At 45.0% G+C, this 24,587-nt stretch overlaps 2 protein-coding genes across 2 annotated transcripts; both read right to left on the bottom strand.

The window, feature by feature from the left end:
- Positions 1-1,918: 1,918 nt before the first annotated feature.
- LOC138352382 (phenoloxidase-activating factor 2-like) lies at positions 1,919-6,313 on the bottom strand. The gene is made up of 7 exons (XM_069304853.1): positions 6,181-6,313; positions 4,667-4,926; positions 3,871-4,503; positions 3,455-3,735; positions 3,013-3,195; positions 2,378-2,633; positions 1,919-2,254 (listed from the first exon to the last, which is right to left on the bottom strand). The coding sequence occupies exons 1-7, from the start codon at positions 6,191-6,193 to the stop codon at positions 2,090-2,092; spliced, it is 1,791 nt and encodes a 596-aa protein (XP_069160954.1). The 5' UTR covers positions 6,194-6,313; the 3' UTR covers positions 1,919-2,089.
- Positions 6,314-19,756: 13,443 nt separating this feature from the next.
- LOC123767134 (uncharacterized) lies at positions 19,757-24,164 on the bottom strand. Its single transcript, XM_045756660.2, has 7 exons — positions 24,023-24,164; positions 23,486-23,862; positions 21,410-23,125; positions 20,972-21,267; positions 20,645-20,827; positions 20,251-20,506; positions 19,757-20,134 (listed from the first exon to the last, which is right to left on the bottom strand). Exons 1-7 carry the CDS (start codon positions 24,033-24,035, stop codon positions 19,973-19,975), a joined length of 3,003 nt encoding a protein of 1,000 aa, XP_045612616.2. The 5' UTR covers positions 24,036-24,164; the 3' UTR covers positions 19,757-19,972.
- Between the last annotated feature and the right edge of the window lie 423 nt (positions 24,165-24,587).

The raw sequence follows: 24,587 nt of genomic DNA, 5'->3' as shown, positions 1-24,587 counted from the left end.
GGTGTTTAGGTTCTGTTGGCGATTATTTGTATTTGTAGTACGTGGGTGAAGCATTTACAGCGTTGTGATTCGAACAAAATTCGTCAGTGAAGCACTTGTTCCGGATATGTTCGAACGTCAGCAGTTGTGAGTCGTGTGTAAACCGCTTTTCATTCATAAACAGGGGGTTTGGCGGGTGCATGGAATCACTTTTGGATCTTTGTTTGGAGGACGGGCTGTATTAAACAGTTAATGAGCTCCGAAGCACCAGGAGACTGTTTATAACAATAACAACAGTTGATTGGCAAGTTTTCATGCTTGTAAATTGTTTAATAAATGTAACCAAAGCCGTCAAAGATTGAGGAAAGATGTACACGTTCGTAAGTACTTGCGTAACTTCTTCGTGAATCTGGCCCCTGGCCTTTATATTCATGCTCTTTCAATTTTCATTCACTGAACTTTAATGATCAAGTCTCGATATACAACAAATAAATTTGATTAACGTTAATATTTTTAATATAAATGTGTGAAATTTGAAATAAGTAATGATATTTATAATGTTTTGTCTTCACGTTGATAACGAAGGTGAGGCGCGTCGGAACTTAAGCGACCTCCCTCAGTGTTTACGTCGCATTTGTCGTTATCACCACCCGTGACGCTCACATTTATTTTGGCGTTTATAGCTGGAGAACGTTTGGAATTTCCCACATAAGATAGGTGTAACGCATTTATTAAATGTTAGTGGCGCGTTGTATCACTTTATAAGTTAAAATTAAAGTGTTAAATACATTTGATGCTTGAAAACGGTTTGCATGTACGGGCTCAACAAGCAGTTACGCACCACAAGTTTTGTCAAGATTTGGCGGCTTTGTTAACATTTAATAAACTCCGGAGCACTGGGAGGCTGTTTCTAACCATAACAGCATTTGACTGGGAGGTTCCGATGCTCGTAAACTATTTAATAAATGTAAAGAAAGCCGCCTAAGATTTAGAAAATATATGAAGGTTCGTAAGAAGATGCGTAACTGCTTGTCAAGTCCTAGCAATGGTTGCTACGGCTGTAAGAAAATTAAAAACGCTCACAGCGTGAGCACAAGTGATAACTGTCCCTCCCCCCTCCCATTATGTGCTTCAAAAATCATGAATGACGGACATTTGATTTGTGTTTAAAGTGAAAAATTGCCGAGTGCTTTGGATTTAAGATTATGTAGAATTATTAAGAACATTCCCGTGAGCGTCTTAATGATTAAGCGTAGAACACTTCAATTTTTTGAGTGCTTAAAGGAGGAGTACGGATAGAGTTCAAAGGTGTTAAAATGTTCACGGCAAGAAATTGATGGGTCGAGTGCTTTAAGTGTCGTTATAACCTTCAGAACATGTAGACCAGTGAAGCAGTGAGTGTATACAAGGACTTGACTAAACAGTTTCATCGGAAAGTGATAAAGTGGGCAGTCCTGCCTCATCACACCCTTCACTGCTGTCTCTGGTAAGTACAAGTGCACTCTACTAGACGTGGGGGGGGGGGGGGGGGGGGTAGAAATAGCCTAAGCTACTCTATCCCTTTGAGATGTAATTTTTCGTGTCTCAATATACATACTTGAACTTGAACTAGACGTGTATGGTACGCTTTTTATTTCATGTATTTTGGAATCTGATTTATTTTTCGAGGAAGCAATCCCACGTGAGTTCTAATATAAGAGAATATCTCAAGAGGAATGACGAAGCTTTGACTTGGTTGACTGACAATGCCAGAGTTCGGGTGAACTAGGCCTCTTCTAGGCCTAACTCTAGACAATATATCCATTACTTATACCCAAATGACTTTTATTCATTCATAAATGTTCACAGTAATTATATTTTCATTAACTTTTCATATGCCTTCTCGAGTGTGTCAGTCTGACAAAAATATATTTATTTTGGTAGAAATAAAATTAAGTACATTTATATACTCGTAAGAGCCATTTATTATACACAGTGATACATTTATTGCATAATTTATGCTTACACACTTCTTCATTAAAATGAAGTTCTTACAAGACAGTGACACAGCGTGAAGGGAGCAGCGCACAGACAGCTTAGTGATGTTTTACTTCCAGGTTGTGTTGAGCGGTTATGGTGCTGATGTGATGGCGTGGAGCCATGTCAGGTAAGTGACCACGTCGACGTAGACCCCGGGGATGCCGTTCAGGGCACAGCTCACTCCCCACGACACCAGACCAGCAAGGTAGAACCTGCCCTCAGGACCCGGGCACACTAGGGGCCCGCCTCCATCACCCTGGTGGGGAGGATAAAAATAATATGAAGAGAATGACGTAAGCAAATAAATCATGAAAAATTACTCCTCTTTGAATTATGGCCATATTTGGCAACGGGAGAATAGGCGAGAGTGGAGCCTCACCTTGCAGGTGTCGCGACCTTCCTCGCCGCCAGCACACAGCATGCCCTGGTGGAGGGTGAAGCTGGGTCCCAGGCGAGTGTGTCTCAGGGCCTCCTGGCACTGGTGGTAATCAACCACGGGCAACTCCACCTCCTGCAGCACGCTCTGGTACCTGCCGGTACCGCCGAAGGCGTCCTTCCCCCAGCCGGTAGAGTAGCAGCGCTGACCCACGAAGCTGCTGTAGGCGTCTGGCAGACACACGGGCGAGATGTGCGGGCTGTGGGAGGAGGAGGAGGAGAGCTGTTGGTACTTTTCTCGCTATAATTCTTCCCACTAACACTATTATTTGCCAAAGACACTCACGGGTTACCAGGGAAACATCGTTCATGAAACAAACTTGTATAATGTTAATCTGAAAATAATTCCACCACCAATATGTTGATAAATTAGTAAACGAGGTGTTTGTTGGCTGCGGTATGAAATAATAACATTTTGAAGAGTCATCTAACGCGGTTAAGGTGCTGATAAAGATCAAATGTACGTATTCTGATCGCAATAATGTAAAATAACAAATTAAAGCAATTTAAAAATAAAATTAAGTTTTTAAGTACTTCAACTTTTCACAATTCAGTCGTGATATGACACTCGTCACTTACTTGGATGGAAAGTCAACGTAGCCTTGCATCCTGATGACTGCGATGTCATTGCGAAGATTACCTGCGTAGTACTCTGGGTGGACGACCACATACTCGGCCTTTAATTCCACGTGACTATAGAACTCGATAGGTCCACTGACGTCCCACTCGCCCAGTCGGAGCTTCAGGTATTGCGGGTTGAGTCTGCGAAACGAAGACATGTACAGTGGTTCAAGAAAGAATAAAAAGTGTTCACTATTTAAACTTGGTACAATATACAGGCGATGAGTCACAATAACGTGGCTAAATTATGTTGACCAGACCACACACTAGAAGGTGAAGGGACGACGACGTTTCGGTCCGTCCTGGACCATTCTCAAGTCGATTTTCAAGTTGACATTCTCAAGTCAAGTTGGTACAATATATTTCATACGTCAGAGCACGAATGTTGGTGTTAACTGACCCGTCAATGCAGTGGGCGGCGGTGAGGACGTGTCGCTCGTCGATCAGAGCTCCGCCACACACGTACTCATCGTCATGCTTGAGGATAGCCACGTGCCAGGGATATTCCCCGAACTCTGTGTCGCCCTTCACGTAATGTGGCGTCTTGACGCGTGCTAGGACACCTCTGGAGTCGCTGCGGCCACACGTGTACTTGGGTGGTGGGGGAGGAAGTTGTGGGTTGCGACAACAGACGTAGGCTGCACCACAGCCTACCTGACCCGGAAAGTATGACAATGTCCTCTGGAAAGTAGAAAAAATAACATGTAGATACACTTTTTTTCTAAATTAAATTATATTGACAATGTTTACAGTTACTAAAAGCGTAAATCATGTTTAATATATTAGCTAGCTATCCACGTATAAATCATTGCTTACGCCCTGAACGTCGAAGGTGGCGTTTTGTGGTGCATCAATGTGGTCAAGAGTGTCCCTCCTGAAGCGAGTTTCATTGTGCGAGTCAGTAAGCGATAAATCTTTTCCCTGACGAGCAGAGCTCTGGTTGGTGACATCTTCGGGAGCCACTGTGCTCGTTACACCATCTTCGACATCTGTCGCATTTGACAGAATATCTGAGCCTTGGTTACGGGCATCAATGAGGTCCCTGATATCTCCGGGACTGTTTCGACCCACGACATCGTACGACTGACAGTACGAGGCGTGCACACACTGACACTCCTCGCGGTAAGCGGAAATCTCAGGCCGGTAGAGCGTATTTTGATCGAGAAAAGAGGACTGGAATTCACCAGGGTTTACTGAACCAGAAATAACATTAGGACGTCCTGCGCCGATTTGGTGAATGTGAGTGTGAGAGTGATGATGTTCGACCACAGCTTGTTGTGGTGACTGGCGGTGGGGAGTATGGTGTCCCGGAGCAGCTTGTGGAGGCACCATGAAGGGACGAACCCCAGAGAATGATCCCGGGACTGGGAAAGGTCCTGCCACTGGAACACTGGAGTAAGTGCTGACGGGAATAATGTTTGGGCCAAGATGGGGAGCCTTCTTGTTACACTGAAGGAAGATTACATTTGTTATACATAACATTGTGGTTAATTTATAATGTTATAAAGCATATATCATTAAATGTATCAAATCATCACATATGTATATCACTATTCAGAGTCATTCTGCAACGTTGCTAATCGACCAATTAAAGCATCCGTCGGGGACTCACATCAACACCGATTCCGATGGAGCAAAGCTTGTGACCGAGTCCCAGGAACCTTGGTTGACGGTCCTCCTCAGTTGTCTCCTGGCTAGGGACACTCTGGTGAGAGTGAGGCTCAAGAGGGAGTGACTGGGGCACCTTGACGGTGTCGGGCCGGGTTCGACCAGACGCTGAAGTGCCCGAGGAGGTGTCAGCCCCCCAGGACCAGTCGTCAGCGGCCAGAGCTGCCGTCGTCGCCAGCAGCAGACACGCCGCCACGCTCCCACCTGCAACAATACGCTTACCTCAGTCTCACCTCAAGACATTTTATCATTGTTGTAACACAGTAAGACGTTGCCATAAGACGAGTAAGAGAAACTACAGTAAAATGAACTAAGAAAACCGAGATGAAAAATTGGAACGATTACCCTTTATACAGAAGACTACAATAACATGAAGGACAAAGACTACAATAACATGAAGGACAAAGACTACAATAACATGAAGGACAAAGACTACAATAACATGAAGGACAAAGACTACAATAACATGAAGGACAAAGACTACAATAACATGAAGGACAAAGACTACAATAACATGACGGACAAAGACTACAATAACATGACGGACAAAGACTACAATAACATGAAGGACAAAGACTACAATAACATGAAGGACAAAGACTACAATAACATGAAGGACAAAGACTACAATAACATGAAGGACAAAGACTACAATAACATGAAGGACAAAGACTACAATAACATGAAGGACAAAGACTACAATAACATGAAGGACAAAGACTACAATAACATGAAGGACAAAGACTACAATAACATGAAGGACAAAGACTACAATAACATGAGGGACAAAGACTACAATAACATGAAGGACAAAGACTACAATAACATGAAGGACAAAGACTACAATAACATGAAGGACAAAGACTACAATAACATGAAGGACAAAGACTACAATAACATGAAGAACAAAGACTACCATAAGGTTCATCACCCGATTTTGAGTCATGAAGCTTCTTCAGTGTTTTTTTTTTTTAACTGCTTCAGCGAGTCGACTATTTCATAAGTTTATTGATAAACTGTCTGTGGTTTATTTTGCTCTGAAGCTTGCCAGCCTGAACAATTGTAAGCCATTATATGACTAATGATATATACAGAAACATGATTACTACAATGTAAACAAGGAACACGGACCACCATAACATGAACAAGGAACACGGACCACCATAACATGAACAAGGAACACGGACCACCATAACATGAACAAGGAACACGAACCACCACAACACGAACAAAATGCAAGAACGGACATAGAACGACCACGGACAATCATTACGTGAACACATATAACCTTCCGTGTCTGGACATAACCTCCCAGGAAAGTGAAAGTAATCCTCACGTCTCAGAACCTTTCCGTGAAACAACTCCTATTCGTACACATATTGTCTAATGCAAGTTATTGATAACAACATAACGTATTCACTAACTCTTACGTATATTCAACGAATGAGTAATACTCACTGATCTTTATCATCCTTGTGAGTGATTGCTGGCTTATATCACTCAATGCCTGAAAGTTAATGTGTCAAGAAATGATTTATAAATCAGTCATTGGTAAACAGAGATTAATCGTTGAGGCGTGTGCACTCGTTCGTGGCTGGAGTGTGACTGGGCTGGCTGACCCGCGTCTGGCTACTTATAGGCCAGCTGTGACCTTCTCCGTCAGGATTCCCAGAGACCATACCATGTCTAGGTCAGTGTGTGTGTGTGTGTGTGTGTGTGTGTGTGTGTGTGTGTGTGTGTGTGTGTGTGTGTGTGTGTGTGTGTGTGTGTGTGTGCGAATGAATGTGTTTGAATCTACACGTGTATATACTCACCTTTGAGCTTTGGCTCTTTGGTCCCGCCTCTCAACAATCAGTCAACTGGTGTACAGATTCCTGAGCTTCTCAAGCTCTATCATATCTACATTTGAAACTGTGTATGGAGTCAGCCTCCACCACATCACTTCCTAATGCATTCCATTTACTAACTACTCTGACAGTGAAAAAGTTCTTTCTAATGTCATTGTGGCTGATTGCGTACTCAGCTTCCACCTGTGTTCCCTTGTTCGTGTACCACCCGTGTTAAATAATCCATCTTTGTCTACTGTCAATTCCCGTGAGAATTTTGTATGTGGTGATCATGTCTCCCCAAGCTCTTCTGTCTTCCAGCGACGTGAGGTGCAATTCAAGAAGCCTTTCCTCATAACTTATGCCTCTTAGTTCTTGGACTAGTTTAGTGGCATACCTCTGAACTTTTTCCAGCTTCGCCTTGTGCTTGACAAGGTACGGGTTCCATGCTGGAGCCGCATACTCCAGGATTGGCTTTACATATGTGGTGTACAAGGTTCTGAACCAGGGGATATCAGGTTCTATGGTATGCAAGGGTCTGTATTCACCTAGTTGTGTTTGCGGGAGTTGAGCTTTGCTCTTTCGGCCCGCCTCTCAACTGTCAATCAACTGTTTACTAACTACTTTTTTTTCCACACCACACACACACACACCAGGAAGCAGTCCGTGACAGCTGACTAACTCTCAGGTACCTATTTACTGCTAGGTAACAGGGGCATTTAGGGTGAAAGAAACTTTGCCCATTTGTTTCTGCCTGGTGCGGGAATCGAACCCACGCCACAGAATTACGAGCCCTGCGCGCTATCCACCAGGCTACCAGGCCCCACCTTGTAGAACCTTGAGTGTGTACTCACCTAGTTGTGTTTGAGGGGGTTGAGCTCTGGCTCTTTGGTTGTGTATCACCTAGTTGTACTCACCTAGTTGTGTCTGCAGGATCGAGCATTGACTCTTGGATCCCGCCTTTCGAGCATCGGTTGTTTACAGCAATGACTCCTGTCCCATTTCCCTATCATACCTGGTTTTAAAATTATGAATAGTATTTGCTTCCACAACCTGTTCCTGAAGTGCATTCCATTTTCCCACTACTCTCACGCTAAAAGAAAACTTCCTAACATCTCTGACTCATCTGAGTTTCAAGCTTCCATCCATGTCCCCTCGTTCTGTTACTATTCCGTGTGAACATTTCGTCTATGTCCATTATGTGTGTGTGTGTGTGTGTGTGTGTGTGTGTGTGTGTGTGTGTGTGTGTGCTCTTAATTGTATATTCTTGTGTGCTGGGGATGAGCTCCAGCTCTCGGGCCCTCACCCCATAGCTATCGGGTGTTAGAAGCATTGCCTCTCGAACCTTACTGAAACCTACTCAAGAAGCTGTGAGTAGGCAGGAGGAGGAAGGGGGAGGAAGAGGAAGAGGAAGGAAAGGAAAAGGAAGGGAAGAAGGAAGGGAAGGAGAAGAAAAAGAAGAAGGAGGGGAAGGAGGAGACAGCAGGTATCTGCATTACACCATTTAGCCTTGGCGTCCATGTCTCTCTCTTTTAATATACACTTAGACTAGTGTTCACTAGGGGCGATATGTTCACCGCTGCTGAGACTGTAAGCTCTCTCTGTCTCCGGGGTAGTGAGAGAGAATAGGGCAGAGAGAGAGAGAGAGAGAGAGAGAGAGAGAGAGAGAGAGAGAGAGAGAGAGAGAGAGAGAGAGAGAGTAGTAAGAGAGGAGGTAGTGAGAGAACGAGAAGGGGTAGTGAGAAAGAGGGGGAATAGTGAGAGAGGAGTTAGTGAGAGAGAGAGAGAGAGAGAGAGGGGGTAGTGAGAGAGAGAGAGAGAGAGAGGGGGGGGGGCAGTAAGAGAGAGAGAGAGAGAGAGAGAGAGAGAGAGAGAGAGAGAGAGAGAGAGAGAGAGAGAGAGAGACAGAGACAGAGACAGAGACAGAGACAGGGAGAGAGAGAGAGAGAGAGAGAGAGAGACAGGGGGGTAGTGAGATAGTGAGAGTGTAAGGGGGTACCAGGTAGTCACAGCCCTGACCTTGGGGCAGGTGCCCCAGACGTGCCCAGGGTCGCTAGTTATTTCACGGTCAAATATTACGTGGGACTTTTTGTTGACTCATCCCTGCCCCCTACCACGCCTCCCCCCCCACCCTACACTCTTCACCCCCCTTACCTGTCCTCATTACGCACATTATATATATATATATATATATATATATATATATATATATATATATATATATATATATATATATATATATATATATATATATATATATAATACTGTTAACTCATGACTGAATTAGGTGGAGTTGTGTTAACTCATGACTGAGAGTTAGGTGGAGTTGTGTTAACTCATGACTGAGTTAGGGGAAGTTGTGTTAACTCATGACTGAGTTAGGTGGAGTTGTGTTAGCTCATGACTGAGTTAGGGGAAGTTGTGTTAACTCATGACTGAGAGTTAGGGGAAGTTGTGTTAACTCATGACTGAGAGTTAGGGGAAGTTGTGTTAGCTCATGACTGAGTTAGGGGAAGTTGTGTTAACTCATGACTGAGAGTTAGGGGAAGTTGTGTTAACTCATGACTGAGAGTTAGGTGGAGTTGTGTTAACTCATGACTGAGTTAGGTGGAGTTGTGTTAACTCATGACTGAGAGTTAGGTGGAGTTGTGTTAACTCATGACTGAGAGTTAGGGGAAGTTGTGTTAACTCATGACTGAGTTAGGGGAAGTTGTGTTAACTCATGACTGAGTTAGGGGAAGTTGTGTTAACTCATGACTGAGTTAGGTGGAGTTGTGTTAACTCATGACTGAGTTAGGGGAAGTTGTGTTAACTCATGACTGAGTTAGGTGGAGTTGTGTTAACTCATGACTGAGTTAGGGGAAGTTGTGTTAACTCATGACTGAGTTAGGGGAAGTTGTGTTAACTCATGACTGAGAGTTAGGGGAAGTTGTGTTAACTCATGACTGAGAGTTAGGGGAAGTTGTGTTAACTCATGACTGAGAGTTAGGGGAAGTTGTGTTAGCTCATGACTGAGTTAGGGGAAGTTGTGTTAACTCATGACTGAGAGTTAGGGGAAGTTGTGTTAACTCATGACTGAGAGTTAGGTGGAGTTGTGTTAACTCATGACTGAGTTAGGTGGAGTTGTGTTAACTCATGACTGAGAGTTAGGTGGAGTTGTGTTAACTCATGACTGAGAGTTAGGGGAAGTTGTGTTAACTCATGACTGAGTTAGGGGAAGTTGTGTTAACTCATGACTGAGTTAGGGGAAGTTGTGTTAACTCATGACTGAGTTAGGTGGAGTTGTGTTAACTCATGACTGAGTTAGGGGAAGTTGTGTTAACTCATGACTGAGTTAGGTGGAGTTGTGTTAACTCATGACTGAGTTAGGGGAAGTTGTGTTAACTCATGACTGAGTTAGGGGAAGTTGTGTTAACTCATGACTGAGAGTTAGGGGAAGTTGTGTTAACTCATGACTGAGAGTTAGGGGAAGTTGTGTTAACTCATGACTGAGTTAGGGGAAGTTGTGTTAACTCATGACTGAGTTAGGGGAAGTTGTGTTAACTCATGACTGAGAGTTAGGGGAAGTTGTGTTAACTCATGACTGAGTTAGGTGGAGTTGTGTTAACTCATGACTGAGTTAGGGGAAGTTGTGTTAACTCATGACTGAGTTAGGTGGAGTTGTGTTAACTCATGACTGAGAGTTAGGGGAAGTTGTGTTAACTCATGACTGAGTTAGGGGAAGTTGTGTTAATGTGAAGGAGAGTTGAATTTATTTATTATGTATATTTATTATGTGTATAAAGATATCTCCTTAGTTGACTTGGACTTGTATCAATAATTTGATACAAGTCGATCTCAATATCTCAATACAAGTGTATTACGATATTGAGATAACTCAATACCGCAATACACAGTGTATTACGATATTGAGATAACTCAATACCGCAATACACAGTGTATTACGATATTGAGATAACTCAATACCGCAATACACAGTGTATTACGATATTGAGATAACTCAATACCGCAATACAAGTGTATTACGATATTGAGATAACTCAATATCGCAATACACAGTTTATTACGATATTGAGATAACTCAATATCGCAATACACAGTCTATTACGATATTGAGATAACTCAATACCGCAATACACAGTCTATTACGATATTGAGATAACTCAATACCGCAATACACAGTCTATTACGATATTGAGATAACTCAATACCGCAATACACAGTCTATTACGATATTGAGATAACTCAATACCGCAATACAAGTGTATTACGATATTGAGATAACTCAATATCGCAATACACAGTTTATTACGATATTGAGATAACTCAATATCGCAATACACAGTCTATTACGATATTGAGATAACTCAATACCGCAATACACAGTCTATTACGATATTGAGATAACTCAATACCGCAATACACAGTCTATTACGATATTGAGATAACTCAATACCGCAATACACAGTCTATTACGATATTGAGATAACTCAATACCGCAATACAAGTGTATTACGATATTGAGATAACTCAATATCGCAATACACAGTTTATTACGATATTGAGATAACTCAATATCGCAATACACAGTCTATTACGATATTGAGATAACTCAATACCGCAATACACAGTCTATTACGATATTGAGATAACTCAATACCGCAATACACAGTCTATTACGATATTGAGATAACTCAATACCGCAATACACAGTCTATTACGATATTGAGATAACTCAATACCGCAATACAAGTGTATTACGATATTGAGATAACTCAATATCGCAATACACAGTTTATTACGATATTGAGATAACTCAATATCGCAATACACAGTCTATTACGATATTGAGATAACTCAATACCGCAATACACAGTCTATTACGATATTGAGATAACTCAATACCGCAATACACAGTCTATTACGATATTGAGATAACTCAATACCGCAATACACAGTCTATTACGATATTGAGATAACTCAATACCGCAATACAAGTGTATTACGATATTGAGATAACTCAATATCGCAATACACAGTTTATTACGATATTGAGATAACTCAATATCGCAATACACAGTCTATTACGATATTGAGATAACTCAATACCGCAATACACAGTCTATTACGATATTGAGATAACTCAATACCGCAATACACAGTCTATTACGATATTGAGATAACTCAATACCGCAATACACAGTCTATTACGATATTGAGATAACTCAATACCGCAATACACAGTTTATTCAAAGCAATTGATTCAATTCTGAACAATCTAGAGTCGTGGTTTATTTATAACTGTCCCGAAGTGGGTCTTTGCTGTGGAGAAACTCATGATAAGGGATGATCTGCTGGGTAGATCTATCTTGTGGTTATGTTGAGGCTATCTTGAGATGATTTCGGGGCTTAGCGTCTCCGCGGCCCGGTCCTCGACCAGGCCTCCTTTTTGTTACAAATCCCCAGGAAGCAGCCCGTAGCACCTGTCTGACTACCAGATACCTATTTACTGTTAGGTGAAGAGACCCATCAGTGTGAAAGAAACTCTGCACATTTATTTCCGCCTCTACCGGGGATCGAAGCCGGAATGACGATGGTCGAAGCCTCCTCGCATACTGTACTCACCTAATTGTGCTTGCGGGGGTTGAGCTCTGGCTCTTTGGTCCCGCCTCTTCACCATCAATCAACAGGTGTACAGGTTCCTGAGCCTATTGGGCTCTATCATATCTACACTTGAAACTGAGAATGGAGTCAGCCTCCACCACATCACTGCCTAATGCATTCCATTTGTCAACCACTCTGACACTAAAAAGTTCTTTCTAATATCTCTGTGGCTCATTTGGCCACTCAGTTTCCACCTGTGTCCCCTTGTGCGTGTTCCCCTTTTGTTAAATAGCCTGTCTTTATCTACCCTATCAATTCCCTTGATAATCTTGAATGTGGTGATCATGTCCCCCCTAACTCTTCTGTCTTCCAGCGAAGTGAGGTTTAATTCCCGTAGTCTCTCCTCGTAGCTCATACCTCTCAGCTCGGGTACTAGTCTGGTGGCAAACCTTTGAACCTTTTCCAGTTTAGTCTTATACTTGACTAGATATGGACACCATGCTGGGGCTGCATACTCCAGGATTGGCCTGACATATGTGGTATACAAAGTTCTGAATGATTCTTTACACAAGTTTCTGAATGCCGTTCTTATGTTGGCCAGCCTGGCATATGCCGCTGATGTTATCCTCTTAATATGGGCTGCAGGGGACAGCCCATGCAGCGCATATCTGCATGGGCTGCAGGGACTGCATGGGGACTGCAGGGGACTGTACTCACCTAGTTGTACTCACCTAGTTGTACTCACCTAGTTGTACTCGCCTAGTTGTGTTTGCGGGGGGTTGAGCTTTAGCTCTTTGGTCCCGCCTCTCAACCGTCAATCAACAAATCTCACTGTGGAGAGAGACTCATGGTAAGTGATGATCCGCTGGGCAGATGATCGCAGCGGTCTCAAATATAAATAGAAACCACGTGTGAGAAACCATGAAATAAGTGGGTTTGTGGTTTCAGTTCACTGATGTGTTCACGAATTATCTGTTTACTGTCGAATCATGATTTTTCGCCTATTATATTTACTTTTCAGTTTGAGATTACTTCGCTTTATTATGTTTAGTGAGTTTATTTAGACTAATAATCGTTATCTCCTTAATATTGGTTCCAGTGCTTGGTAAATCCCAGATTTTCATACAAGTTCCTTATTCTGTGTGATTTTATTATAAGGAATAGATATTTTGCTCTTGTTTGTTGTTATACGAAATTTGACTACATATAAGGATCGATCATAAACATATCTGTTTAGAATCATTGGAAAATAAACAGGATGTGGAACACCTGTTCTTGCGTTGCTCTGGAGAATATGAGTTATTTATACCGAGTATATTATTAACTATTAAAGGTTTTGATGACTAGAGGAGCTGGCATTTTCCGCAGTTTCCGTACTCTCTTAAGCACTAGGCCTGGACTAGCAGGTCACCCCTGTGGTAGGCCTGGACGGGCAGGTCACCGCAGTGGTAGGCCTGACAGGGCGCCTGACAGGGGCAAGATGGCCCAAAGAGACGTCACTGGAAACACTGCGAGGCGGCGGACCTTCACGGTGGGGTCCCCTTTGTATTCAGGACACGACAAAACATCTCCTCTGGACACCCTTGAGAGAGCAGTGAAGCCTCTGGCGCCGAGAGGATTAACAAGTCACGTCACAGGTTGTGAACTTCGGTACACGTGAAGAAGTTAATATATAACAACGGGTCATGTGCAAACTGAATTTCAAATTAGTGTTAAAACATTTACCTTTTAAAGAATATTTGGAAATACCTTTATATTGTTAGGAATACAACAATAGATCCATGGGAATAGAACACAGCAAGATAACCATAGGAATGGAACACAACAATAGACCTAAGAAAATGGAACATCACAAGATGACCATAGGAACAGACCAACAATAGACCTAATAGACCATAGACATAGAACATAGACATAGACAACAAAACAAAATTCATCGACATACATTGCTCTATTGACGTATGTCGTGCGTAGGCCTACAGTTGTATTTAGCGAACATCAACATCAACTCTTGACGAAAATACACTTTAATACAATGACAAAAATTGATTTGTCTTAAGATAACGTTTGTGAAGAAATAGCAAATACTCGGAGTGACGGGAGCGTTGAGTTAGTGGAGCATTGACGGGAGCGTTGAGTTAGTGGAGCATTGACGGGAGCGTTGAGTTAGTGGAGCATTGACGGGAGCGTTGAGTTAGTGGAGCCTCGAGTGACGAATGATGGGAGCACTGAGTTCAGAGTAGAGTTCCGTGATAGGATAGTTGAGTGATTAAGAAGTTGAAAAAATTCAACTTTTATACAACAATGAATTTAATCAAAGCTTTAAGTTCTTTCCCTCGCTGATTGAATCAGGTTACATCCTTTTGGTTATAAAGTTCAATTCATTAATCTTTGAAGTAACTTAATTCGCGGTTCTGGTGATGAAGAGCCAGTTTCTGTGAGTGGTTTTGGGCCTGAAGACAGAGACCAGTTTGGTCAATCCTCCTTTCCCTAAATGTTGATTGAGTCAGGCTTCGCTGGGAAGCGCGTGGAGCGGATGTCGTGTTAGGTAACCGGCTGGAGTGTGTTACCAAACGTCCACTACGGGCTCACCATAGCCCGTGCTACTTGCAACTTTTGCTCCGAGTCGCTGAATCTAAAACAACATGTGTTGCTTTGTTACTGGCGAGGGAAGCTATCAACGGTAACATTAATAAGAGTTTCTATTGATGAGTAACTCGAGTAAAGTGTGATTCAGGTTATTTCTGTGGATGGTGAAACATAACCTCTCTCTCCCTCCAAGGTAGGTCCCTCCCTCCAAGGTAGGTCCCTCTCTCACAGGTAGGTCCCACTCTCACAGGTAGGTCCCTCTGTCACAGGTAGGTCCCACTCTCACAGGTAGGTCCCTCTCTCACAGGTAGGTCCCTCTCTCACAGGTAGGTCCCTCTCTCACAGGTAGGTCCCACTCTCACAGGTAGGTCCCTCTCTCACAGGTAGGTCCCTCTCTCACAGGTAGGTCCCTCTCTCACAGGTAGGTCCCTCTCTCACAGGTAGGTCCCTCTCTCACAGGTAGGTCCCTCTCTCACAGGTAGGTCCCACTCTCACAGGTAGGTCCCTTTCTCACAGGTAGGTCCCTCTCTCACAGGTAGGTCCCTCCCTGAGAGGGACTTACCTTGAGTTACCTTGAGATTATTTTGTTGCTTAGCGTCCCCGCGGTCCGGTCCTCGACCAGGCCTCCTTCAGATCTGGTTTGAGAACACTTTTTTCATTATTCCTGTGTTGGTTTGACGTCAACTCTATGTCTATTGTGTTTCTCGCGGAGCCTCAGTAGCCTTCGTGTTAGCGCGGGAGAGAGAGGGACTTGGTCTACAGTAAAGGCAAATTTGTTCTCTCAATGTACAGCGATAAAAGGTATATCCCAATCATGCCATTCAATGGTGAGGGGCGAGCACCCAGGCGCAGCGGGTTATCTGGAAGGTACAACTCCATCATGGGCTGAATATTGGTCAACTAGTTGGGTTGTAGTGCAAACTGATTGTAGGGAAATCTTAAAGAAATCTTGACCAGAAATATTTACATCCTGAAAAACTTGCATGAACTAAATTTGATATAACCAGGCCCCTTCGTCGAGAGTCGACCCTGGGACCCCTTGGCTTGCTTTGCCAGAATGATAACCATTCAGCCAGACGTCACCTATATGTTGGTGATATAGTTCATCGCAACTCGTCGCTGACGGCTGGGTTTTAAGTACCAGGTTATGAAGATAATTTTTCACTTGGGTTTAGTGTGATCCATGTATTGCCGATGTCGTTTAATAAGGTTGATCTACTGCTTAATTCAGATCAATTACAAGTTATAAAGTGCACTACGGGCTCACCATAGCCCGTGCTACTTGGAACATTTTGTTCCAAGTAGCGAATCTTAAACAACAACAACAATTACAACACACGTACCTAATAATATAATGGCACAAGTTGTTCTGCTTTTCGTCATTGACAGAACTATCATTATATGTATTAAATAATAAACATTGACCTCAAAAGACGGGAACAGGTGATGGAGGTCATGGGCAGGTTCCAGGAGCGACATCTTCTGGGAATGAAATTGGAAACTTTTATTTTGTCCTGTAGGTGAAGGCCTTGAGCCACTGGGATCCCAAACCTGTATCCGCATGAACTGTGTAACGTCACTCTGACGTCACACACCACGTGTGCACCATATATATAGAAACCATATATAGAAGGGGGACCAGGGGTGAGGCTCCCCCTCCTTGACGACTGATGAAGAGAGGGAGAGAGAGAGAGAGAGAGAGAGAGAGAGAGAGAGAGAGAGAGAGAGAGAGAGAGAGAGAGAGAGAAAGAACACCTAAGCATAGAAGGTCTTGGAGAATGCAACACAGGAAGTGATAAATGATTCAGGAGAAAGTTGGACAGTTCCATAATACACCAGTGATGGGAGGGAGGGAAGCCACGCCCATCACCAGGGAGACTGTGGCTCAGTGTTCTGAGTGGCGGGGTGTTCTGAGTGGCGGGGTGTTCTGAGTGGCGGGGTGTTCTGAGTGGCGGAGTGTTCTGAGTGGCGGGGTGTTCTGAGTGGCCGAGTGTTCTGAGTGGCGGGGTGTTCTGAGTGGCCGAGTGTTCTGAGTGGCGCAGTGTTCTGAGTGGCGCAGTGTTCTGAGTGGCCGAGTGTTCTGAATGGCGCAGTGTTCTGAGTGGCGCAGTGTTCTGAGTGGCCGAGTGTTCTGAGTGGCCGAGTGTTCTGAGTGGCCGAGTGTTCTGAGTGACCGAGTGTTCTGAGTGGCGGTGTGTTCTGAGTGACCGAGTGTTCTGAGTGGCGGAGTGTTCTGCGTGGCGGTGTGTTCTGAGTGGCGCAGTGTTCTGAGTGGCGGAGTGTTCTGAGTGGCGAAGTGTTCTGAGTGGCGGAGTGTTCTGAGTGGCGCATGTTATGACGGAGTCCTTACTCTGAATGGCGGAGTGTTCTGAGTGGCGCAGTGTTCTGAGTGGCGGAGTGTTCTGAGTGGCGGAGTGTTCTGAGTGGCGCATGTTATGACGGATTCGTTGTTCTAAGTGGCGGAGTATTCTGAGTGGCGCATGTTATGACGGAGTCGTTATTCTGAGTGGCGGAGTGTTCTGAGTGGAGTATGTTATGACGGAGTCCTTACTCTGAGTGGCGGAGTGTTCTGAGTGGCGCATGTTATGACGGAGTCGTTGTTCTAAGTGGCGGAGTATTCTGAGTGGCGCATGTTATGACGGAGTCGTTATTCTGAGTGGCGCATGTTATGACGGAGTCGTTATTCTGAGTGGCGCATGTTATGGCGGAGTCGTTACTCTGAGTGGCGGAGTGTTCTGAGTGGCGCATGTTATGATGGAGTCGTTATTCTGAGTGGCGCAGTGTTCTGAGCGGCGCAGTGTTCTGAGTGGCGCAGTGTTCTGAGTGGTGCAGTGTTCTGAGTGGCGCATGTTATGACGTAGTCTTTTATTCTCCAGGGCTGGACGGTAGAGCGCCGGTTTCACTTCATGCAGGTCAGCGTTTAATCCCCGACCGTCCGAGTGATTGGGCACCATTCCTTCCCCCCCCCACCCTTGTCCCATCCCTAATCCTTATCCTGATCCCTTCCCAGTGCTACATAATCGTAATGGCTTGGTGCTTTCCCCTGATAGTTGTCTTCCCTTCTCTTCTCTATGGCGCAGTGGTATCAGTGGTGATGCAATTGTTTAATGTGTGTGTGTGTGAAGCAGTGGAAGAGGGGGAAGAAGGAAAGAGAGAGATTGTGTGAGAGAGAGAGAGAGAGAGAGAGAGAGAGAGAGAGAGAGAGAGAGAGAGAGAGAGAGAGAGGGGGGGGGGGGGAGCAAGAGAGGGAGAGAGGGAGAGAAGTGAGAGGAGAAAGTGTGTGTGACAAAGAGTGTTGGGGGGCAAGTGAATGTTCTGGTGAAAGTGAGATTCTTGTTACCGTAACGGTGTGTACTCACCTTCTTGAGCTTGCGGGGGTTGAGCTCTGGCTCTTTGGTGTGTGTGTGTGTGTGTGTGTGTGTGTGTGTGTGTGTGTGTGTGCGTGCGTGCGTGCGTGCGTGCGTGCGAATAGTGTGTTCCCTTGAGTATGTGCCGGTGTCTATATGAGAATTATTGTGTTAACGACCCGGTACACCCATCCAAGAATACACACACCCACGCCTGTAATCAACAAGCCACGGTACACTTCCCAAACATCACCCCAGTATTTATCGACTGAACATAAAAAACAAAGGAAAAAAATTCCCTTCCATTGCAGCATTTAAGAGAGCGGAAAGGCGGGCCAACTTTCATCAATGTGACGCAGCATACAGCAATTAACTCGAGTGATGTGTGGCATTGTTTACTAACGTTAAGTAGCCTCGTTTCACGACCTCCAGGATAAGGATTTGTTTCCTGTGCCAAGATTATAGCTATGTTTTTGGCCACTGAGAGCCGTGGTGGTTACTAGGTTACTGGTCGAGGAAGCTACTGGATCCCTCGGGCCAGATTCACGAAAGCACTTACGAACGTGTACATCTTTCCTCAATCTTTGGCGGTTTTGATTACATTTATTAAACAGTTTACAAACATGAAAACTTCCCAATCAACTGTTGTTATTGTTATAAACAGCCTCCTGGTGCTTCGGCGCTCATTAACTGTTTAATAATTGTAAACAAAGCCGCCAAAGATTGAGAAAAGATGTACAGGTTCGTAAGTGCTTGCGTAAGTGCTTTCGTGAATTTGGCCCCTCGTTCGTAGGATTTGTTATCGTTCAGGTATCCAAGAAGTATCGTATAAGCGTTTAACGGAAGTTCTGTTGTTGAATGCACGAAGTTATATGCAAATGCTTTTGCGTTGAAGATATATATAAGGGGGTTGTAGAACTGTAACTAGGTGGGAGGTGCTGTGGAGGTGTGACTACGTGGGGAGTGTTGCAGAGGTGTGACTGCGTAGGAGTGTGTTTGCGTTATTTCAGGTCTAGGGTTGGTGTACAAGTGAAAACTATAGTTGTAGTAATGTTATCCTGGAAGGGTGTGGTTCCAGGGTGATGGTTGTGTGGTGGTACTGAAGTCAGGCGTGGTGTCACCCTAGAGGGTGGAGGGCGGTGGTGGTAGAGTAGGTGTGTGGATGGTGGAATAGCTGTGTAGGTGGGTGGTGGTGGTGGTGGTGGTGGTGGTGGTAGTGTAGGTGGTAAAGTGAGGCGTGGTGACACCGTAGCGTTGCGGGGTACCAACTTTCACCGTGAAAGGGGCTTGGGGCTGGTGGCTGTGATCTCGTGGGTGAGAGAAGGGCGGGCGGGAGACAAGAGGTCGTCGCTCTCAGACTCTGTTGCTCATACTTCTTAGAAAGCTTCCGTCGTCGCCGGTGAAAGGTGTTTGGGAACATGTTGTTGAAGAGATCAACTAAAACTGGGTACATGTATAGACGAGTATATAGTTGCATCATATACATAGGTACATCCATAGAATATAAACGTATATGTACTTATATGCAGACCCATATATGTTTACTATTTAAGATTATTGTTAAATTAATTTTCCGAAAGGGAAAATTTTAATATTATAATTAATCACGGTTCTAGTCGTAAGAGACATTTTGCTGTTGTAAATTCAAAATTTTTAACAAAACAAATATTACAAAATAACATTTTATTAACATAATAACTAGAATTCTCTTACTCAAGAGTACAACATAGCATAAAATGCTTACATACATCTTCAAACACAGGAAGATCTTATAATAAACCACCAGCATATGCTGCCAGTGAACACTTGAGGTCTATTTAAGCATACAAATATGCCAAAATAACCTAGGTTGACGAGTGGTATATGACCTGACGAAGACGACCTCTACGACTTGGTGATGTCCCGGATCCAGCTGAGATAGTGGGCGACTCTGACGTAGACACCAGGGATGCCGGGCTGGCCACAGCCCAGACCCCACGACACAAGCCCGGCCAGCTGTACCCGGCCGTCACTGCCGCTACACACCAAGGGGCTCCCTCCGTCACCCTGCACACACACACACACACACATATTAAATACAATATTGCCAGTTTAGATCTTCGTGATTGTATCAGATGAATAAAATAGTATGTATGCTTGTGAGATAAAATATAATGACATACCTGGCATGTGTCTCTTCCCGCCTCGCCGCCGGCACACAGGTTACCCTCGTAGAGGGTGAAGTCTCGACCCAGGCGAGTCTGCTGCAGGACCGCCTCGCACTGTCGGTCCTCTACGATGGGCAGTTCAACCTCCTTCAGTACCTGGCTGAACTTGCCTTCAGAGCCAAAGGCATCCTTACCCCAGCCAGTTGCATGGCAGCGCTGGTGCTTGAAGTCTGCAAACTCCTTCGGCAAGCAGACAGGGGTGATATGGGGGCTGGGGAGGGAGAAGTGCTGTTAGAACTACTCTCTCTTCACTGACAATATATACAAATGATATATCGATGTAAGTTTGTAATAAACGTGATGAAAACGTGTATCGGTTCTGACTGGCATAACCAAGGCAGGTACTTACTATGCTGTGAAGTCAATAGGAGCTTCTAGTCTGACGACGGCAAGGTTGTTATTAAGATTTCCTTTGTAGTACTCCGGGTGGGGGTAGACGCCGGCGACCCTCAGCTCAAGATGTGTATAGAACTCTGAGTTTCCCGCCACATCCCACTCGCCCAGTCGCACCTTCAACTGGGACGGGTGAAGTCTGCCAACACAATAACACCGTTACAACCTAAACTAATATATGTGTTATATAGTTATATACAAATAATACTTATAATAAAAATATCCGATATATATAATACAACAATGTTTCGTGAAGCTAAGCATCTAAGAAAACAATACTGACCCTTCCATGCAATGGGCCGCTGTGAGAACATGTCTGTCGTCAATGAGAGTGGCTCCACATTGATACATGATTTCCCCTTCCTTGCGCCTGAGAATCGCTGCCTGCCAGGGGTACTCCCCGAAGTCCGCGTCACCTTCAACAAAGTGAGCGGTCTTGACGCGACCCAGGAGACCAGCAGCGTTGCGGAGCCCGCAAGTATACTTCTGACTGCGGCGTGGTTTGAAGACAGGCCTGCGGCAGCAGACATGGTTGGGCCCGCAGCCTTCACTACCAGGAGTGAAGCCTGTTAACTGACGCTAGGGACCAAAGACAACAATTAGACTCCAGTAACATGTGTTGGAAGATAAATTATATACGAAAAATGTGTTTTGAATGAATGAGATTCAAATTATAACTTTGAGATCCAAAAATTAATGACGAAGTAAAAGGCTAACTCACTCCTTGGCGGTCGCTGGGGGCGCTCTCGAGCTCCGGTGCTGCTATCTGTTCGTCCGTGCTATTTGCCTGTCGTCTGACACGCGTCTCTTGACCGTCCACCGTTACTGCTTCTGTCACGTCTTCAGTTGTGGCTTCTGTCACGTCTTCATTGACCTCTTCCGTCACTTCTTCAGGAACTGTTTCAGTTGTATCTACCTCTGTTATCAGGTCTGTTACTTCCTCAGCTGTTTCTTCGGTCACTGTTTCGGCACTCAGGCCCAGTACTCTCCCTCTCCTTATAGAGTTCGCGTTGAGTTTATTCTCGTTTACAAGAGCTGCGTCACTATTGGTGAGTTCAGTAGCATTGGATAGAATATCAGAGCCTTTATTGCGAGCGTCCAAGAGCTCCCGGATGTCGCCAGGGGCGCTGCGGCCGATAACATCCTGGTCGGAGCAGAAAGGAATCGGGACGCATTGGCAATCCTCGCGATATGCGGGAGTCAATGGCCGAAAGAGGGTCTGTTGCACTGACGACATTGGTTTGAATCCTGTCTCGATTTTGCCTGGTTGAAATTCTTGACCGACAAGGACTGCTGGGAAGACGGACAGAGACGAAGCACTGCCGCTGGCACTCGCCTGGTGGAAATCGCGATGCACACTCTGTTGGATGTCGCGATGAGCATTCTGTTGGATTTCTCGATGCACACTCTGTTGGATGTCGCGATGAGCATTCTGTTGGATGTCGCGATTCACATTCTGTTGGATATCTCGAAGCACATTCTGTTGGATGTCGCGATGAGCATTCTGTTGGATGTCGCGATTCACATTCTGTTGGATATCTCGAAGCACATTCTGTTGGATGTCACGATGTACGCTCTGTTGAATGTCGCGATGTGCGCTCTGTTGAATGTCGCGATGTACACTCTGTTGGATGTCGCGATGCGTGCTCTGTTGGATGTCGCGATGCGTGCTCTGTTGGATGTCGCGATGCGTGCTCTGTTGGATGTTACCCAGATTAGTTTCCCTCTTGAGTCCGAGACTAGAATCCTTCTTAACGTCTTCTCTCTGGAACACTTGCTGACTGCCATGCCCTTGGTATATATCGTGAGGAATTCCCTGGTCCTTATAGACATGTGTGTGGGAATGTGTGTGATGCTCTATCACAGTGGGCTGAATGGCCCGCTCAACCGTGTAAGTTGCGACGGGTTTGGCAAAGACTGGCTTAGGTTCAGCATACGCCGGCTTGGGTTCAACATAGGATGGGAGGGCTGCGGCATAGTTGGGCTTGGGAGGAACGTAATTAACGGGCTTCGGGGCGATGTAGTCGGGTTGTTGGGAGATGTACTGAGTGGTTGGGAATGCGGGGCGAGGGGTGGCATAACTGGGATTGGTTGGCGGGTAATACGAGGATAACAACGGGGCATAGTTGGGGTTGGGAGCTATGTAGGAGGGAGACAGGACTTCGTGACCTATTTTAGGGGGAATCTTTTTCTTGGAACCGGGCATGAAAGGCTCGAGCACAGATAGGAGTCCAGTTAGTGAGGAGGACTGTGATGATCCTTTTAGTGGTGGTTGAGAACCGTACTTTCTGATGGGGTAGGTGGGGGGAGGAGGTGGGGCGCCGTAACCCACCTGAGGGGTACCATAGCCCACCTGAGGTGGTCCATAGCCACCGACTGGCTTGAGGGGTGGAGCTCCGTACTGTGACTTCACTGGCGATGGATATTTTTTGTTACACTGAAATAAAATTAAAATGCAACTTAGATACATTTATATCACGTTCAACTTAGATACATCTATCACGATACATATATATCACGTTCAACTTAGATACATCTATCACGTTCAACTTAGATACATCTATGTGATACATATATATCACGTTCAGCTTAGAGACCAGAAATATATATATTTTTAGAGTGCATGTATGAACAAAATATATGTAAATTATAAAAGTTTGTATTGCCATGAAACTATTATTGATCAACCTTAACCCATGCCTCGTATGGGCCAATAGGCCTTCTGCAGTTACCTTTGTTCTTATGTTCATACCAGTTGGTCACAGGCGCAAAGCAAGATACTTCGTCAAATACTCACATTGATGCCAATCCCGTACGTGCAGAGTTTTTCTCCAATACCCAGAAAGCGTCCCTCACGGTCTCTGTCCCCGGAAATCAAGAGGCCGTCCACAGCTTCAACGCCACCTTCAACGCCCTCGGCACTCACGGAGTAGGAGGAATGGGGCTCCAGAGGCAGGGGCCCGACACCCAATGTCTTCCGGAGGAAGTCCGCCTCAAGATCTGGGGTCTCCTCCTCAGGGCTGACGGAGACGGTGAGGGTAGCGACGCCGGGTGTTGGGGCTTCACCAACGTCCTTAGCCTGGCGGGGAGACTCGCTGCCCCAGGACCACTCCTCCTCACCGTACACGGAGGCCGCCGCCAGCAGCAGCACCACCAGCAGCACGCTCACAACACCTACAGGGGGAATGAAAGAGGTTACATATTATAGGGTACCTTCAGGACCACATTCACTGACACACGTAATACACAGATCTTCTCCACCACTCCAAATAATTCGTGACATTTCCACATACTATATATACACAGTTCACATAGGTAATATAAGTATACTCACTTTTAACTTTCATATTTGGCACTGAATGGTAATTTGGTGAAACTAATACGTAATAAATAAATAAATAAATAAGAGGTAGGGAGGCGAGCAGGAGCGTGCACCTTCCCTGCCTGGTGAGTGAGGACTGACTTGCTAACCGGACCCATCGCTCTCTTTATATATACCGCTCTCCTGCTGCCATCTTCCGGCGGCACCCGCGACCTTCACCCGCCTTGATTCCCGGTATTCGATCCCAGGCACTCGAGTCATCGAGTCACGGACATGCAAACATGACCGCGAATGCAAGTGCAATTGATGATGAGACAAGGAGAGGCAGTTATCATCACACTCATCAGCTATATTCATATGAAAACTTGTAAATTGTCGACTACGGTAAAAGGGTCACCTCTCATATCCTCCACAACAAAAAAATAAAAGAGGGACTAACACTGGAGAACAAAAGAGGGTCGAGGTGCAGGGAGAGGCGCGGGATCCCCTTGTGAATGGTGACGTGAAAGGGAAAGGTGCGCTCGGAATCTTGCTCGTGAGTGAGTGTGTGCGTGTGAGTGTGTGCGTGTGAGAGTGT

Source organism: Procambarus clarkii, chromosome 53 (assembly GCF_040958095.1).
Source record: "Procambarus clarkii isolate CNS0578487 chromosome 53, FALCON_Pclarkii_2.0, whole genome shotgun sequence".
NCBI classification, from domain to species: Eukaryota; Metazoa; Arthropoda; class Malacostraca; order Decapoda; family Cambaridae; genus Procambarus; species Procambarus clarkii.
Note: the sequence above shows the minus strand (reverse complement) of the source record. Positions and strands in the feature narration are given on the sequence as shown.

What these genes read in the sequence shown, in the direction of transcription:
- LOC123767134 (XM_045756660.2), bottom strand. An exon ending in CGTACGGGATTGGCATCAAT is followed by an intron (nt 23,126 to 23,485) that starts GTGAGTATTTGA and finishes ATTTTATTTCAG; the next exon opens with TGTAACAAAAAATATCCATC. An exon ending in GCGGCCCATTGCATGGAAGG is followed by an intron (nt 20,828 to 20,971) that starts GTCAGTATTGTT and finishes TTGTGTTGGCAG; the next exon opens with ACTTCACCCGTCCCAGTTGA.
- LOC138352382 (XM_069304853.1), bottom strand. An exon ending in CCACCTTCGACGTTCAGGGC is followed by an intron (nt 3,736 to 3,870) that starts GTAAGCAATGAT and finishes TCTACTTTCCAG; the next exon opens with AGGACATTGTCATACTTTCC. An exon ending in TACGTTGACTTTCCATCCAA is followed by an intron (nt 2,634 to 3,012) that starts GTAAGTGACGAG and finishes CTCCTCCCACAG; the next exon opens with CCCGCACATCTCGCCCGTGT.